The sequence below is a fragment of the Medicago truncatula genome, chromosome 4, assembly GCF_003473485.1.
Source record: "Medicago truncatula cultivar Jemalong A17 chromosome 4, MtrunA17r5.0-ANR, whole genome shotgun sequence".
Lineage (NCBI taxonomy): Eukaryota > Viridiplantae > Streptophyta > Magnoliopsida > Fabales > Fabaceae > Medicago > Medicago truncatula.
In genome coordinates, this window is record NC_053045.1 from 40,610,995 (window position 1) to 40,630,425 (window position 19,431).

Genomic DNA, 19,431 nt, shown 5'->3' on the forward strand with positions numbered 1-19,431 from the left:
TCAGAAGATGGATAACACGAAGCTCTCATCTTTCAAACGATTACAAGCAAAATCAATACTTTAAATTTTGATTTTTATCAGTGATGGACTAATCCCATGTTGTGTTTTACCATGATTCTAGCTAGTGTTTCTTGTAAGTTAGTCATGGTTCATCTTTTATTGCCATTGTAACTTCTCGAGTCCTAGCCTAATACTTAGGGATGGCAATTGGACCCAGACCCAATGGATACCCGCAAAAAATACCCACAATGGATAGGGTAAAACCCCGCTTTTATGGATCTGGGCACGGGTACGGGTAATACCCACAAAATTAAATGGGTATGGGCACGGGTAAGGGTACTATACTGCCCAGACCCGCATACCCGCATATACATATTTATATAATATCATAAATTATTTATTTATTTTTTATGTATCATTAATTAATTTATTTATTAGCTATTTAAGCCTAAACCTAAACTTAAACCAAACAACTACTTAATACAATATCAACTCCATCATGCCGGTGTATAATTTTTTAGGAATATTTCGGATGTTTTCTATTTGACTAAATACCACGGTTCATATTATTTTATGAGTTAATTTTAAAAAATGGGATCGTAGTTTTATTTCATTTGTGATGTTTTTTTTTGTTTTTCCATAGTTAAAGTGCGGGTAATGGGTGCGGGTATGGGTACCTAAGTACCCATAGGGTATGGGGAAGGGGACTAAAGTTGTTGCCCACGAGGGTACGGGCACGGGTACGGATATTTTTTATAAATGCGGGTATGGGGACGGACATTGTAGTACCCTACCCATTGGGTACCCATTGCCATCCCTACTAATACTTCTTATGCTGGTGTAGAGTTCAATTTATTAATATATTCCATTTTTTCTTATAAAAAAAAGTATATATTGACATGAAAACCAAAATAATAAAATAAAAATAAAAATAAAAATATAATATAAATATGAAATATAAAATTATCATAAAAAAAGTTGTCACTTCTTTTTGTTTAGACCATCAAAATGTTGACTACACACTCTTGAAGACCCATTTTCCAAAGTGTGCATTGTTGTTGGTCCATTCTGTTAGTGTTCAGTTTCACATCCTCTCCGAGCGAGCTTTCAACAACTACTCATTGCTTCTGTGAATTGAGCAAGATGGAAAGTAGCGAGGAAGAAGATGACTTCCCTTCCATTGAAAGCATTATTCCCCAATCTAAGGTTGATTCGCTCTATCAGTCTCAAACTGAAAAGGTTCGCTTTTTCCTTTTTCATTTCACCATTATTAACTATCAATGCCTTTTAACGATGTTCTTTCACTTTCCATTTTTAATTTGTTTTTTTTTTTTTTTTTTTTTTTTTTTTTTTTTTTTGTATAAGTAAAGAGAAAATAGAAAAATGGGTTATCTTCATTTTCATTTTCATTATCTTTTTTTTGTATGAATCTTTAGATGATATTGATGCTAAAACTTGTTATTGATTTCAGGGAATTAGAAAGCTTTGCTGTGAACTCTTAGATCTAAAGGATTCTGTGGAGAACTTATGTGGCAATATGCACTCAAAGTTCTTGGCTTTCTTGAGGTAACATATATCATCTAACTTAAAATTTTCCCACTCCTTTCTGTTCTCCCGTTTTTCCTTATTAAGATAGCATGCATTTCCTATCATAATTCTTCAAAGTTATCCAGAAAGGATGCAACCTGTATATATATTTGTTTACATTTTGTCTATATTGCACTGATATGATACGAGTATGTTTACATAGGTACTGGGTATGGATATGAGACCATTTTTATTTTAATTAATGAAAATGGTGTATTTTATTGGTTTCTGAACCGGTGCCTGTACACACTGGTTATTGGTTATCTGAGTTATTACCGTTTGGCCATACCTGTCTAACATACCTTTAACGGCTGTCTCTAGTAAGGGGAAAATGTAGTCAACATTTTAATGGTCATTTTGGTACAGCGGTAAAAATGGGGGTAAAATATTTGCGAATAAGTAATTAATAAAGTTGTATTGAAAGTTTATCCTTGATTTTTTCACCTCATTTTTACTGCTATACTAAACAGACACCGGTGCTGTTAAAAGGGCGGCCATGCCACATTGCCACCATGGCGGTTTTTTCGACAACCACCATAGCAATTTGTGAAGGGATGCCACAATGGCGGCGCCGCGGCACCATAGGCTGCAATTGCGTGTTTATATGACAGGTTTTTGGCATTCCACCACCCCCCATTGACGATACTGCTAGACACTAAACAATTTCATTTTCTTTGGCGATACCTCTTAGAATATAAGAAGCAAATCATAATAACAACCAAGTAATATAGAAACTAACCTTAAGAGATAGTCTAAGACTAGAAACTGCTCGCATGAGATATACAAAGATACTCCAACATATTATCATAGACATTATAAGATATTTTCTTATATGCTAATACTCACGAATACCAATCTGGTCTATTTGCAATTTTCTTCACTGTCACGACACCCATTCCTGTTGCAAGCATAGCTTGTTAAAGGCTTCTATAGCAGGGATAGTGGGATACTATATAGGAACCTTAGGAACACGCTGGTAGTATTTTTATTTGTTTAACTCTGTCAAGAACTAATCTAGTGTTGTCAAATAGTGGTTATAGCTTAGCAGAATTCGTACAAACAGCTATTGTTCCACGATACATTATTTAGTACAGTGTTGTCAAATAGCGGCACTATAGCACAGTAGCATAGCGGAATTCAAACAAACAACTATTTCCGTGATTGACAACATTGAACTAATCATATAAAAGCCTAACCTCATGATATATCCAGTAAGATAGTTATACTTTAGTATCTTCAACACATCCCTATACTAAAACACAAAAGTATTTTGGGGGGATTGAAGTGTGCCCGAAGCAAAAGCCCACCACTTGGTCAGAAAACCAAGCTTCCCCAAAGCTTGAGCTGTTAGTTGAATGGATTATGCATGGTTACTAATTTAATACTTTTAAAAAGTTTGAAACATGAACTGTAAATTAAAACACTCTTGTATCAAAACAGTTTCCTCTACGTTGCATAATTTTGTTTAATTGTTCTTGATCTTGTAGGATATCTGAAGAAGCTGTGGAGGTAAAGCATGAACTTATTGATCTGCAAAAGCATATCTCAGCTCAAGATATTCTTGTAAAGGATTTAATGACTGGTGTCTGCCATGAATTAGATAAGTGGAATCAGTCAAGCAACGATGATGAAATTCAGCATGAACATGAGCTTCTTGAGCCTTTATCCAATGAGAGAAGTGATCAGAAAACTCTATTCTTGGAAAACATTGATGTACTTCTGGCCGAGCACAAGTTTGAAGAAGCATTAGAGGCGTTAGATGCTGAAGAAAAAAATTCTGCAGAGTTGAAAGTCTCAGGGAATAACTCTTCAGATGAAGGTTCCGCATATAAGTCTGCTCTCATAGAAAGAAAGGCAGTGCTTGAAGACCAGCTAGTTGGAATTGCCGAGCAACCTTCTGTTAGTTTTCCTGAGCTTAAGAAGGCCTTAGATGGTTTGATAAAACTCGGGAAAGGTCCCGTAGCACATCAACTAATGCTGAAATTTTACGGGTCTCACCTCCAAAAACGAATTGAGGCGTTGCTTCCATCAAGTTCTTTCTGTCCTGAAACATTTCCTTTTACATTGTCTAAGATGATTTTCTCTGTAATTTCAATGACAATAAAAGAATCTGGTTTGATTTTTGGAGATAATCCTGTTTATACCAACAGAATTGTTCAGTGGGCTGAGTGGGAAATTGAATATTTTGTACGATTGGTGAAAGAGAATGCACCATCATCTGAGACTGTGTCTGCCTTACGTTCTGCTAGCATCTGCATTCAGGCTAGTCTGAAATACTGCTCAATTTTGGAGCCACAGGGATTAAAAATGTCTAAATTACTATTGGTGCTACTGCGTCCTTCTGTTGAAGAAGTTTTAGAATCTAATTTTAGACGTGCTAGAAGAGTAGTTCTTGACATGGCAGAATCGGCTGAATGCTTACCATTGTCACCACAGTTTGCCTCTTCACTTTCTGCAATTGCAACTACATCCAATAGCATGCTTGTTGAGAGTGGAATGCGATTTATGCACATAGTTGAAGTAAGTAAAGTTCATCATATGATATGGCTATCATCAAAAGAACAATAGTTGATGCATTGCCTGCACATTCTTTTGGTTGATGGAATCATGTAAACTTTCGTAGCCAGGAGAAGAAAAATCAACTTTGATAAAACAGCTTTGGCTTTGAACTTTTTTCCTCCTTTTGCTCTTTCTGTCGTTTGAAAACATTTATCCTGGAAATATAAGTAGTTTGAGAGCACAGCATGCTGGTGAGAAAGAAAAATTAATAAATTTGTTGGTAGGTAAATTATTAAGTAAGGTCTTCAAGATGCATATCGGGTTTTTACCTATAGCAAATGTTCCTTGATAGCCGTGCTTATCTTGTTCTGCTTTGGAACAAAGTATGTGTAGTGTTGTCAGTTGATGTGTAACTATAGCTAATTATAGTGCAACATTTATGCATAATTTTCTGTTATATATTAACTTTCACGTGCTTTCAATGAGTGCAAATGAATGATCTTGCTTCTAATTTTGCTTTGGCTTGCCATAACATCGAAAGTGTATTTGTACAAACTACAGGAGATATTGGAACAGCTTACACCAATGGCTGTTTTGCACTTTGGAGGAAATGTACTAGGTAGAATCTTACAACTATTTGATAAGTACATGGATGTTCTTATCAAAGCACTGCCAGGTCCTTCCGATGATGACAATCTTCCAGAGCTTAAAGAGGCCGTGCCTTTCAGAGCCGAGACAGACTCGGAACAACTTGCAATATTAGGAATAGCGTTTACCATACTGGATGAACTGTTACCAAATGCGGTATTATCAACATGGATGCTGCAAAATGAAAGTAAAGAACCAAATAGTGGGCTCATGGAGATTGTAGGGTTCAACACAAATGCTAGTGTAGAATTAAAGGAGTGGAGGAAACAGCTTCAGCATTCTTTTGACAAGCTTCGAGATCACTTCTGTCGGCAGTATGTTTTGAGTTTCATCTATTCAAGAGAGGGCAACACCCGATTGAATGCAGATATTTACTTGAGTGATAACAAAGAGGATCTTGACTGGGATTCTGGCCCACTGCCTTCACTTCCATTTCAGGTCATCATTCTTATTCTCTGATTTTGCTGCTGCCCCTTGTTCTTCTTCTATAATGATTTGTTTCTTTTTTGTTGTTTTGGCAGTCCCTTTTTGTTTCCATGTTCTGTTTTATTCTTTGGTAATTTTAGCTGTTGGTTGCTTGTGTTTTCAATCATTATTGGAAATTGAGTTTCTGATTGACAATGTTGGTAATATTGGCTTACTATTTTCTTGCATTTTTCCATTTAACCGCTCTTAGTGTGCCTTTGTATCTCTCTCTATTTTTCTAAGGGCATTGGTTTAGAATTCCAATTAAAGAAATCATTCCTTGAAAAACCAAGCATATCTCTTTCCAATGTATTGAATACAAACTTCCTATAAGGACTTACTTTTTTATACTTGTTAAACAATGTCCTTAGGATACTCATTAGCATTGCTTGTATGTGTGTGCGTATTTTAGTACTGACCGGTGTAACTATATCTGCAGGCATTATTTTCAAAGCTGCAGCAATTAGCAATTGTGGCTGGAGATGTGTTACTTGGGAAAGAGAAAATACAGAAAATTTTGCTTGCTAGGTTAACAGAGACTGTTGTCATGTGGTTATCTGACGAGCAAGAATTCTGGGGTGTCTTGGAGGATAATTCAGTTCCTCTACTGCCGCTTGGTTTGCATCAGGTACTGTCTACTCTACTTAGATAACTCCTCCATATTTCATATTATTTCAAGTTACTGGTAATTTGAATACTTTCAGGTCCAAGTTCAATAATTCAAATGCAACCTGAGTTTTAAAATAGTTTCCTTCGACTGCAAAAATGCATTTTGGCTTTTGGGAACACTGAACAATCAGACATGAAAAAGTCTTATAATTGATGCATATAGTTAGGTTTTAAATGTTTATCCAACACAGCCTTCATGCTTCATTCTGTACAAGCCCAGTTAAATCCATATTTTCTAACAATTGTAATTCTTTTTTGGGCTTGTCCTATAAGTAATTCTTTTTTGGGCCTGTCCCATAAATAAGTGCTATGGTTAGTCTCTGATTTCATTGACACTTTTTTCATCAACCACAACTAAAAATATTAAGCATTTCATATCTTTGATTTTTGTGTCTAGTGTCATGATGTAAAATTGAGTACTTTATATGAGAAACACATGCAGTATTATGCTATCATCACTGTTGAATGTCATTAGAAATTTAAGATAATCACGCTCTTATCAGGGTAGTTTGGTAAATTTCGGAGATATGTTTTTTCTATGTTTTCTGAACCATAGCTGACTTTTTGTGTTGCAGCTGATTCTCGATATGCACTTTACGGTTGAAATCGCACGATTTGCGGGATATCCATCTCGACATGTTCATCAGATAGCATCCGCTATTATTGCTCGTGCCATCCGGACCTTCTCTGCTAGGGGGATAAACCCACAAAGGTATTATCATTCATTTCTGCGGCATTGATTCTTGTTTTGCAATCCTTACCCTCAGCTGTATTTCTTCGCTGAATTCTGACCTCAACGATTTGACATTTTAGTGCACTTCCTGCGGATGAATGGTTTGTCGAAACTGCAAAGTCGGCAATAAACAAGCTCTTGCTTGGGGGGGCATCAGGGTCAGAGACATCTGATATTGATGAAGATCACATCATTGTTCACGATGAAGTTGACTCAGACTCAGACACTGTTTCTTCCCTGTCTACGATGGACTCTACAGAATCTTTTGCTTCTGCCAGCATGGCAGAACTTGACAGCCCCTCTAACTTGTCTGATCCTGATAATTGAGTTTTTCTGGTAGCTTTAAAATAGAGTAAGTTTAGATATGGAGAAAGCTGCACTGGTCCTAGATATCAAATTTGCAATATCTGCTCGTTATCTTATATTAAGTATATAATGTATTATTAGACATGTCTGTAAACTTGCTAGGATAGCAAGATTCCCTTTGGAATCAGATCATTGTGAACTGGAGAGTAATCACAAATCCATATTTATTTGTATATTTTGTTTGAATCTTCCCCTATTTTTAGTATTATTGTTCAATTGATCAATGAATCTTTAAACAAATAAATGGCATGAATACCAAATTTTCTTTCCAGTTAATTTCACGCGATTACACTGTCACTGACATTGTTAGGATTATAGGATAAAGAGAAATTTAGAGTCGTTATAAGAGTTGTTATTAGAAGTTAGTTATTTAGTTAGTTGAGGTTGTTATAGGGAGTGTGTGTATAAATAAGAGAACACAAAGGGTAGATAGTATCTTTTGAACAATGTAAAATTTGTGAATAGAGTAGCGACCCTATTGTAGAAGGGGAAACTTTTAGAGGGAGAGACTTCTCTTTTATTCTGTCTCAATCTTTCAATTAACTGTTCATCTGTATATTGAATTCTGCCCAACTGTGGAAATTCTTCTTATACCAAAAGAAAGGTTCTTAACAGACACTCATTTCACAAACACTAGATCATGGAGATCTAATCTTCCGACCAATAAATCTTTTATCCAAATAATTTGACTGGGATGGTGTTGGTGCATACAAGGAAATCTTTTTATTTTTTGGTAGATAAATGAAATGACAATAATTATTGGAAATTCACACACATAGCCAGGATTTGAGTCTGATCAGAGTGTCTGGCCTAACAATTTTAGCATTTTGCTAGTTGAGCTAGGACTTGTGTACAATTCTCTCCCGTCTCCTCTCGTGTTTTTCTTAATTTTCACGTTTCAACCCTTAAATAACTTTTCTTCCTGCTCCTCCTTGAGGTCTCAGGTTCGATTTTCTTCGGTGTCAATTTAAGTGGGCTAATTTAACTTCTTAAAAAAAAAAAAAAACTTTTCTTCCTTTTTATTTGTTTTTTTTTAAAGTTCTAATATTATTTCATTTTTACACTTCAATGGTATATATTTCCACATTTTTTGAATGGATACAAATCCGTGCATATAAAGTCACTAAAGATGTCATGGATTTCAATGTTATTTCCTAAAAAAAAATTCCTACTTGAGAGGATACTAATTCGTGCATATAAAGATGCCATAATTTGGAAAAGAGATGCTATTTACCGCGACAGAAAAAATCATGTCGGTATTGTGAATGGTTTAATAATTGTCAAGTTCCCATCGAATTTCTTTTTTTCATTAGGGCGTGGTGCATCTTTTTTTCATTGATCACATTTTAACCAAGATCAACGTTTCAGAATGGATGTTGCATCAATGCCCCGAATTCCTTCCACAACATTGTAGAAAATGGCCTGTGTATTTTTTTTTTTAGATTTTGCTTGATTATGTATTAAAAGTTTTATCCTGGTTCTGCACTTTTCAAATGCTGGTAGATACAAATGCAATATTGATGCATCCTTTTTGAAGCACCTGAACAAGATTGGATTAGATATGAGTATTAGAGATGAACATGGTACTTTTGTCCTTACCAAAACTGATTGGTTTAGTCCCATATGTGAAGTTCATATTGGAGAAGCTTTTGGGTTGATTTCAACACTAGAGTGGGTGCATGAGCTCAACTTGGGATCTATTGACTTTGAGATGGATGCGAAGAGAGTGGTGGATAGTTTTTTATCTTCTCGACATGATGTTACCGAATTTGGTATCATTATCCAAAATTGTAAAACTCTCTTTAGACATTATTATGAAAACTCGACTGTTGAGTTTGTACGGAGACAAGCAAATGAGATTGCTCATAAATTAGCTAAGACGGCCTTATTGTCAACTAGTCTTCAGGTTCTATTTGAAATACCAGATTGTATTGAAAATACTTTGATTAATGAAATGATATAAGTTTGTTTTCTCTCAAAAAAATGTTACATAACATTGACCATTCTATCAAATTCTCTCATTTTTTTTTTTGACAAAATCAAATTCTCTCACTTGACACCTTTAAAACAATCTTACTTGGATACTTCTAATAACTTTATTCAAAACCGGCAACAAGTAGATTTTTACCACTAGGCCAACATTTTTGTTTGACTAATACTTGAGATACATTATATACACGCACAAACACATGACACACACATGCACACATGAATCAAAGATCGTTATATTCTTCTGCATGATGAGACTGCTCATCCTCATTCTCTTCCAAAGACCTTCCCATGGTTTCCTTGGTGAAAAAGTAAGTAACAAACATTCCCACTATGCACACCCCTCCAAGAATGATAAGTGAGGCTTTCATTCCAATCCCCTTAGGATATCCTTCCTCCTTCTCTTTATGTGATGCCCAAAGAAATCCAACAGATCCAATGATTGCACCAACCTTACCAACAGCCCCAGAAATACCATGACATGTTGACCTGAACCTAGCTGGAAAGAGTTCAGCTGGGACAATAAAGGTGGTAGTGTTAGGTCCAAAATTTGCAAAGAAGAAAGCAAGACCATAGATAACCATGAAACCTTTGTTATCATGATTTTCTCCTTTGGTCCAATGAGAGTAATAGGGAAACCCTAAAGCAAAAAATGACACTGCCATGAAGAAAAAACCCATCATTTGGATTTTAACTCTTCCCACACGATCGATGAAGTAGACGGTGAAGAAGTAGCCGGGAATGGTGGAGCAAACAGCAAGAATGGCTTGGATTCTTGCAAGATGGAAAGCCTCTTGATACACATCTTCATCATCTTTTTCGTTGAGGTATCGTTTGTATATTTCACTTTGGAATAGAACTTGGCTGTAGAACACTATGTCTAAGAGAAACCAATTAGCAGAACATGCGAAAAGATCGCGACCGTGTCGCCACAAGAATTCTCTTGAAAGAAGAGGGTAGGCAACATTTGTGGCTGGTGGTAATGGATGCTCTTCGGTTATTTGGCTCATTGAGACATCTAGTACTTTCTCCATGTCTTTTGCAGCTTGCAACACATTTTGTTCCACTAATGCTGTATACCTAATGCACACACCATAGTACGTTATTAAATTGTTTGTCAAAGCCATGAACATTAAAAATGCAATGAATTTGAGCATAACACACTATTCAATTTAAATTGAAGTACTATATATGTTCGGCTAAGTGGAACCAAATTCAGATAAGGTTTTGAATTCAACTCTTATACACGAAAAAATGCATGATGAATGAAAGACTCCACTAAAGATGATCAACTGAATTCTTTAACATAAATTAGCATCAACAAAGTTAGACTTCACACTTACTATCGAAATAAATCGGAGTGTTTTTGTTTGTAGACCTAACGCAACTGACAATATCAATATTGTTAGATTGAAATACCTTAATACGAGTTCGAATTCGGAAACTCTCAAATGTGTGCGTGAGTTTTAAACTGTGTTTACCACTTCATTTAAAAAAAAGAAAAGAAATTGGAGTGCTTTTCATCTTTGCTAGTAACAAGATAATGTTATTTATTTCAATATCAAACGGCAAGAACCACGAGTAGAATAAGCCTCACTTCCACCCCTTTAAATTAACCAGCCTTGCATTTTGTATACTAATTATTGACATTCTCTTATTGGTTACTCTAAAATGCTTTGTTTTCTCTAATTTAGTTTAACAATCGATCACTTGTGATATATAACTAGAAAACTTAAACCACATGACGCAAGGAATTTATTGAGCAAACAAAGCAAACCCACGTGGATGGTTCCTTTCTATTCCATTCCTTCTTTGACTAAACATTGTTAATTAAATGGTTAAACTTACTTGAAGGCTCAAGACAAGGACTGATCGATGAGTATATTATAAAATTGAAATTCAACTAGGCTAAACATTAATTTGTGTCTCTGTCATTCAGTTTTCTCATCATTTGCCAATACGTTTAATTAATACCATTATTTTCATTTGAATTTAAATATCCAATAAATGTCCATTTCAAATGGACCCAAATAAGAAAGTCATAGGTACGGTAGTACTGCACAGCACGGTAACAAGATTTTATCTCCACAAAATGCATTATTTAAGAGAAAGGTTAAATGTTTTTAGTCCTGTAAAATTTAAAAATTTGTTTTTAGTTTTTATAAAGAAATTTAGTCTCTATAAAAATCAAAATATATTGATGTCTTCGTGGAATGCTACCAAAAATTTTAGAGACACTTCGTTTGTGGAGACAGTTTAAGAATTTTTGTACAGATAAAACCAAAACTAAAATTTTAAAATTTTATAAGGATAAAAAAATATATTTAACTTTCAAAAGAACGATGAACGAGTCACGTAACAATTTGAATCATAACTACTTTTAATATGCAGTCAATTGTAAATAGTTAAATTAGAAAAATGCAAAATTTTCTCTCTTTTAATCTTACAGGCAACATCGTAATATCGACCGTTAAGCATCTTAACAAGATATTTGGGTTCGATCGGAAACCAAATGTAGGTAACAAAAAAAACAAGATAGGTTCCAATAAAAAAAGTGAACACTTGCTATCCTATTTTTTTTAATTTTTATATCTTGTTGTTTTAAAATAAATATAAATTTCAAAAGTACAATGTACCTAGAACTTTCCAAAAAAATAAAAATAAAAACACAATAATACCGTTGAAGTTTGATTGGAGATATAATTTTAAAGAGTCTTCTTAATTAGTGTCTGTTTCCTTAACTAGTCCCTCCGGAGCACTACTTAACATTTTTTAATTTTAAATGAATTTTGCTTGAAGGTTACCCAACCAGATATGAGTTAAATATGAAGTAGAGAGGGGCAAGAAACTACCTGGCAGTTTCTGGCATCATCATACGCCAATAATAAGTCAATGCAGCTGGAACTGAACCAATCATCAATATCAACCTCCATGCAACGTCAGCCTCCGGCGGCACATCAAAAGCCGTTGCCGGCTTCGAACCGCTGCGAAATACCAAGCAAACCACCATAGTAACAGTTGCACTAGCCAATATACCAAACCCTTGCATAGAAAAAACCGCAGCTATAAAAGAACCTCTTGTCCTTTTATTAGCAAACTCAGACATAATGGTAGAAGATAAAGGATAATCACCACCAATTCCAAGCCCTAAGAAGAATCTAAAGAAACCAAGAGATAGTAAAACACAAGCTCTCTTTGTTGTACAGATGGAGAAGCCAGAAGCTAGAGAGCTTGTTAGCATCAATAATAAGGCGATACCGTAGACGTGGCGCCGGCCTTTTAGGTCTCCGAGGCGTCCGAATAGGAGCTGACCGAAGGCGGTTCCTAGGAGTGCAACGGAGACAAGGGCTGAGACCACGACCGGGTTGACTTGACGGATTTCTTGGTGGTCGGAGTAGTATATTCTTCCTAGCATCTTTGTGATGAGTGTGATGGAAAAAAGGTCATAAGAGTCAGTGAAAAGTCCCATTCCTGCTATGATGATGGCCTTGAAATGGTAGTATTGTGTTTTTGCTGAGTCAAGGGCTGATAGAACCTTCAATCCTCTTGCCATTTTCTGATTTTGAAACTTGATATTGCTAGCTGCACACTTTCAATAAGTTATGTGCTAAATTGTGGTCGCGGTTATGATAGTTTTCGTGTCATGATTCTTCGCACAAAAGAAAATCACGGTCAAATATGGTTGATACAACCTACCTCAATTGTGGTTACATGTCAAGTGGCAGCGCTCTGATCACGATCATAAATAATTTTTTTATTTATACACTAAATGTGCAGCCCATGGACTGGCTTATAATTTTGTGCTATGGCTAATTGCTAATGAAGGAAATAGGAATATATTGTTAAATATATGAGTAGATAATGTACAAGAGGCTAATTTGCATTGTAGCATGGAAGTTTCAAATTTGTGTGCTTGTGGATTGTATTTATTGAAGGAAACGTGAGAATTGGGGTGGAAAATTTTGTTGTTAGTGACAAACGACTTAGCTATAAGGTTGGTACAAAATGTTGTTGTGTAATAATTTTGGGGAGAACCAATTGGGTTTTAGTCAAACTTATGAGTGTACGCGTTATTCCACTAAAGATGCGAATCAATTTCATCTCATTGTACATTTTAAACCCATTATATTACATTATTATGATAGTATTATATTGCTACTGTACTACGTCATCTGCAAAGGTTGGTAATGATAGCTGCTGCATATTCCCAATTTATCCTAAAATTGCTCCGCAAAAGAGTGCAGCTATGATGTCTTCCACATTTTTGTGTAGCAGAAGTTGAAGCCTACACTGCGTTTTTTATTTTATTTTATATATGTTTTTTTTTTGGAACATTGACATGAAATTATGAGTAAATTGGAAGGTTGGGATATTAAAAACCTAAGTTACAAGACTTTAACTATTGTTGTATGAATTAAAAAAATAGAGTGCGGAGTGAACACACGTATTACTTTTTGTGTTATAGTATTTAATTTTTTGAAGTATCAGTAATGATAAAAATAATAATTATTGTTATTTTTTATTTGTGCATACCATTTCCTATAATTATAATTTATGTTGGTTGTGATAAGATTGAAAATTCAAGTTTTTAATATTTTTTCCATTCATATTCAATTAGTTTGTTTTCTCCAGTTTTTTTGGGTTAGTTTCTTTTCGACCTTATCGATAAGAGTCCTTGAACTGGTCAAATTGTTACCATAATTTTTACTAAATTTAGTTACGAAATCTCTATATAAATAGAAGACTCTACTTAGTTTAAAAGATACATCAAAGAGTTCTATTGAGTTATTGAGAACTCTTTATCTCTTCTTCCTCTTTTTGCTCGATGCATTTCCGAGCCACTTCTCCCCTTTCTTTTTGTCTATTCAAAATTAAGAGTGTTCTTAATACCATAATCATTTTTTTTTGAAGGATAGTATGTCATTTGTTAATCACTTAATCTCACTAATTTGTATATAAAATAAAAAAATATTTAATAGAAAAACTACATTAATGTTGAAATTTTGAAAATAGTCAATAGTTTTCAAAATGTTATCGTATATCAACTTTCTCATATCAGTACATAAAAATTTACTTCAACATATATAAACACATAAAAAGCACAACGAGTATGGTGCAAATATTTAATGGTGTTTTGCATATGAAATATATTTTTTTTAATTAAATCACTAAATTAATGTTGATATTTTTAAAATAATCATGAATAATCAAAACTTTATCATATCGACATTCTAATATTGGTATTTAAAAATTTGTTTCTGCATATATAAACACATAAAATTCGCAACGAACGTGATGCATATATTTAACGGAGTTTCTCATATAAAGTAAAAACATATTTAATATAAACACTACAATAATGTTTATATTTTGAAAATAATCAATATATTTCAAAATTTTATCATATCGATCTCATATTGGTACATAAAAGTTTTCTTCGGCATATACAAACCCATAAAATCTGCAACGAGCGCGATGCAAATTGTTAACTGAGTTCAACATATAATTTTTTTTTAATAGAAACGCTACATAAATGTTTACATTTTAAAAATAGTTACAAGTTTTAAATTTTTTATCATATCAAATTTCTCATATTGGTACATAAGAGTTTGAATCGGTAAATATAAGAAGATAAAATCTGCAACAGTACACATTGCAAATAGTTAACGTTGCCCCACACTTTTTATCTTTTATATGTTAAATATTTATAACTTTATAGTACCAATTTTTTTTATATACTTTTATGAATTTTTGAAATGTATTTAGTTTGACTTAAAGAAGGCAGAAAAAAGGAAAAATTTAAAGATAGAAATATAAGGCGAGAAGGTGAACTTGTAACATAGTTAAGGAGGGTTGTAATTGTGTGTATGTGATGCTGTAGTAATCATTCAACATGGTTAAAGTTGAAGAAATTGAGCTTGGTTTAAGTTTATCGGTAGGAGGAGCTTTCAAGAAATTTAAACCTGAGTTAGGATCTGATAAATTAAAAAAATCTAGGTCTAACTCAAAGTCAAAGGGGTTTGATAAGAATAATTACACAAATGCTCATTTTTTAAAAGATAGGGAACTTCAAGAAGGATTGTCCTAAAAAGGGGTCAATGATAATTCTTTCTATTAAGTTGCGATTACCTTAGTGTTGGTGCACTAAGGGTGACTAGTTGAAAATCGAAAAAGAGTTGAATCATGGGTTTGGAATTGGATTGCTTTTATCACACGTGTTTAAGAAATGAATATTTTGAGACTCTAGAGTTGAAAGAAGATTGATTCGTTCACGTCAGAAAGGATAAAACTGTAAATTCCAATAGGTTCAATATGTTTAAAGATGTTTGATAACTTTGAATTTCTTTTAAACAATGTAAGGTATGTTTTTTAAAAGTAGAATTTAATTTCCATATAAACATGTTTGATGGGTTAGACCATTGCTCTAAAATTCAACATAACATATTAAAAAATTTGCATGGTGCATTGATAATTGATAAAGGTCTATGAAAGTGTGGTTTATACATTTTATATAGTTATATTATTATTGATTGTACATTTATAGTCGGTCAAAACACTCATATCAAAACTAAATTATGGCATTTAAGGTTATGGTATGTCAACGAAATAGGTATATTTCAACTAACTAAACAAGATTTGCTAGAATACTAACTGTACTATAGGCAATACTCGAATATTTCATGGGTTTTATTAATATTTTAATTAAAAGATTGATAGAATAAATTTTTAAAATTGAATTTTTTTATTAGAAATTAAATACATTTTTATGTTACAATTAGATTTTTTTTTTTACAATTAGAAATTAGATATAAAAATTTGCAAGCATATTTCATATGGTAAAAGGTTGCACATACATTTGATATGCATGGAGCAATTCCTCACTACTATGAGTGGTAGATTTGTTTATTTTATATGCAAAAATCCGTCTAATATTTGAACCGTGCTTGTTGCGGATCTTAAATATTTTTTAAAAACCATGTAGATATTTATTAATGACAAATTTTTATCCCCTATTTTTTAAAACATATAGTAGTTTACAATGATATAAATTCAAATCAAGTTCCGAGAACATTAACATCAAATCATTGTGAAGAAGATATTTTATTTTATTTTTTACATAAAATTTGTTATTTCTCTTATATCACAACTCTTTGAATTTTACTCATTTTTTCTTCTTTTGATGATGTCAAAAGGGGGAGAAAGTGTATACTTGTATTTTGTGCTTAAATTGTTTCAGATTATCCAATTGCAAAACAAATGGGAAGATATACAAGATAGGGGAAGTTTCATTTGATTAAACATTGTCAAAATGATATGGGTTGTCATCATCAAAAAGGGGGAGATCGTGATTTTTTTTTTCCTTCTTAGACTTGACTGGGTTTTGATGATAACAAATTCACATCACAAAAGAAAATAATTATGGAGGCACAAGATGAAGATGAAGACTTTTAGATTATTAAGTGTGAGTCATTGTAAGTATGATCTTTATCTTTGATTTATTACTTTCAACATCTATATAACTTAGAATGCTCAGAAATTCATTTGAACTTTATCACAAATCATTTTCTAAGTAAAATATAAGAGTCTGTATGAAGCAAGTTTTGAAAAATGTTGGAAAATTGATTTTCGAAATCATGTAATCGATTACCTAAAGGTTGTAACCCATTACCAACTCCATGTAATCAATTACACTTGTTAAATTTCAAATATTTGGAACTTCAAGGACGTTTTCTACGACCTCTATAAATACATTTGACATCTAAACAACATTAAGCAACTTTCATATTCAAATATTCTAAGATCAAATATCACTTTCTCACTTAAACTTTTGAACTTTCATTTTTGTGAAACCTTGATTATATCTTCATATCCAAAAAGATTTCTGAGCATTAAGTTATATTCATTTGAAAAGTGGTAATGATATGATACAACCAAACAATATTTTCTTCAACCATTGCTTGTAAGATTTTCATGAGAGATGATCTCTGAAATCTTTGATCTCCCTCTCGAAGGTCATTATGTATTTGATGACGATTGGTTAACTGATCTCGATGTTGATCTTATCTGCCAATCTTTTACCAACACAAAAAATGCTAAATATCATGAGTCAGTAGTTGTCTCGAAATGGAAGTTTCCACCATGTCCAATACAATGATCTTTTGCTTATTTACCACCTATTCATAAAAGAAAAGCTCAATCTCCCTTTTGTGATCATACAAAATATGATTCATACCGTCGAAACCTCTAACAAAAAGTTCAATGTTTCATATGGAATACACTCACCATAATTTTCAAAAAATTTAATGTTCCATTAGATAGTGAGGAGTCCAACTTCGAGTACTCCAAATTTACTCCAAAAAATGTCAACAATATACAATTTAGATTCTCCAATTTTTTTTTATTCTCCTTTAGTCTTTCGTTGTAAATGTTATTCCAAATACAATTTGATTCTAAAGCAGAAAAAGTGCAAGGAGCATAAGAGATAGACAAGCATCATTGTTAAGACATGAACGTTATCATTTGCTAACCGCTCAACTAATGCACAACATGAAAGTTATTTTGAACAGACAAATATTCTCCACCATCAACTTACGGTCTGAATCGAGTTATAGAGAATATATACATATTAATATTCCTTTCTAAAGTAATATTATTGTTTTGTATATAAAGAAAAGAAAGCATGCATGAATGAGCACAACATATAGCATATGAAGTGAAATGGGGGCTTCTCTATCAGAGCTAGAGCAACCACCACAATCACAGCCACAACAAACACATCAACATTCACAGTTACAGCCACACCAACACCGACAAAATGAACCAACCAATAAGGAAGAATTACGATTACCTTCGAGAAGGGAAAATCTGTTGTTGTCTCCTCAATATCACACAAAATCACCCTCCAGCAAGAAGGCGGTACAAAACTCCACAGTTGTAAAATGCGATGAGACTCAATCAGCAACCAAACCTTTGATCAAAGAACTAAGTTTGTCACACAACTATGAGCACATATTGAAGGATGCAGATTCACCGGTTGATAAATCTTCAAGGGAAAAGATGTGTGATCAGCTATATGCTGGAGTGTTCTTACATCATAAGACTAAGGCAAGTTCAATATCATTCAGTTTCTTATGAACGAGCAATTGAATTTAGTTATTTGCAAGTTTAAGCTAATTCTAATTGAAGATTTTTTTTTATATATTGAACAAATTTTAATGATTATCGTTGTTTTTAGAAATATTGGGTAGAGAAGAACTCCAAAGCCAACTGTTTCATGTTGTATGCAAGAGCACTCTCAATCACCTGGGCAGAAGATCCAAATTATTGGAAATGGATACAGCAAAAAGATGTTAGGTACATATCCTTATATCATTTTGTTTTCCTACTATATCAACAATTTAATCCCAGTGATTGCATATAATTCCAACTTCATTTTCTTTACTCTGTTGATGTTGAAGTCATTAGGAGCATCTATTGTCTAATTTTTCCTTTGTATATAACTTAGAAAAAATAGAATAAACCATCAATTCGGTACATAAACTATCACTCCGTCTTCAATTTAGTCCCTAAACTATATAAATATTTGAAGTAGTCACTAATTTTACCAAGAAACATCTATGAATTACAAGCTAATACTATCTAGGACTTGGTATGGTTAAAATGAATCTAACAATTTTGTAGCATACTCATGTCACATGATTTTTAGTCCTAATTAGATCAAGCTATGTTTTGCAGTGAGGGGACGACTGAGGTGGCTGAACTGAAGAGAGTATGTTGGCTAGAAGTTCATGGAAAATTCGACACAAGGAAGCTTTCACCAGGAATTCTATATCAAGTTTCATTTATTATAATGTTGAAAGATCCAGCTCAGGGTTGGGAACTTCCAGTAAATGTTAGACTTGTTCTTCCAGGAGGAAAGAAGCAACAACACAAGGAAAATTTAATGGAAAAGTTAAGGGCACGGTGGATAGAGGTTCCAGTTGGTGAGTTTGTAGTATCTGAAAAAGATGGTGGTGAGATGGAGATATCAATGTTTGAATATGAAGGTGGTATGTGGAAACAAGGGCTTGTCATCAAAGGCATTGCTATCAAACCAAAGATATTTACGTAATGTGTGAAAAAAACTTGTTTCCATTTATAATAAATAAATAGAAGAAACAAATCACCATGAAGAGTCTGTCTGTGTAATTCATAATATGAAGGTGTGGTGATCCATGTTTGACACAGCAGAGCTAATTGCCTCTTATAAATTTCATAAACTCAATAATATATTTGCTGTCCCAACATATTATATATTGTGTCATTGTTCCATTTTCTGTTATTATTATTATTCTCTTATCTGCTAATTTTATATTACAAAATTACATATAACTATTGTCTCTATTGAAATAAGTTATTCTTACATTAAAACTGCTTCAATCCTATTTAAAAAATTAAAATTAAAACCGTCTACCCTGATCATTATCAAGGGACTG

At 33.3% G+C, this 19,431-nt stretch overlaps 3 protein-coding genes across 3 annotated transcripts; 2 read left to right on the forward strand and 1 right to left on the reverse strand.

Moving 5' to 3' along the window:
* The first annotated feature begins 999 nt into the window (after positions 1 to 999).
* Positions 1,000 to 7,183, forward strand: LOC11446324 (exocyst complex component EXO84C). Its single transcript, XM_003607825.4, has 7 exons — positions 1,000 to 1,239; positions 1,472 to 1,566; positions 3,075 to 4,107; positions 4,648 to 5,172; positions 5,639 to 5,827; positions 6,444 to 6,580; positions 6,682 to 7,183. Exons 1-7 carry the CDS (start codon positions 1,144 to 1,146, stop codon positions 6,926 to 6,928), a joined length of 2,322 nt encoding a protein of 773 aa, XP_003607873.1. The 5' UTR covers positions 1,000 to 1,143; the 3' UTR covers positions 6,929 to 7,183.
* A 1,730-nt stretch (positions 7,184 to 8,913) lies between these two features.
* On the reverse strand, positions 8,914 to 13,076 carry LOC11445082 (probable inorganic phosphate transporter 1-9). The gene is made up of 2 exons (XM_003607827.4): positions 11,809 to 13,076; positions 8,914 to 10,036 (listed from the first exon to the last, which is right to left on the reverse strand). The coding sequence occupies exons 1-2, from the start codon at positions 12,507 to 12,509 to the stop codon at positions 9,181 to 9,183; spliced, it is 1,557 nt and encodes a 518-aa protein (XP_003607875.1). The 5' UTR covers positions 12,510 to 13,076; the 3' UTR covers positions 8,914 to 9,180.
* A 4,562-nt stretch (positions 13,077 to 17,638) lies between these two features.
* LOC11444052 (protein PHLOEM PROTEIN 2-LIKE A1) lies at positions 17,639 to 19,254 on the forward strand. Its single transcript, XM_003607828.4, has 3 exons — positions 17,639 to 18,061; positions 18,192 to 18,310; positions 18,692 to 19,254. Exons 1-3 carry the CDS (start codon positions 17,675 to 17,677, stop codon positions 19,065 to 19,067), a joined length of 882 nt encoding a protein of 293 aa, XP_003607876.1. The 5' UTR covers positions 17,639 to 17,674; the 3' UTR covers positions 19,068 to 19,254.
* The last annotated feature ends 177 nt before the right edge of the window (positions 19,255 to 19,431 follow it).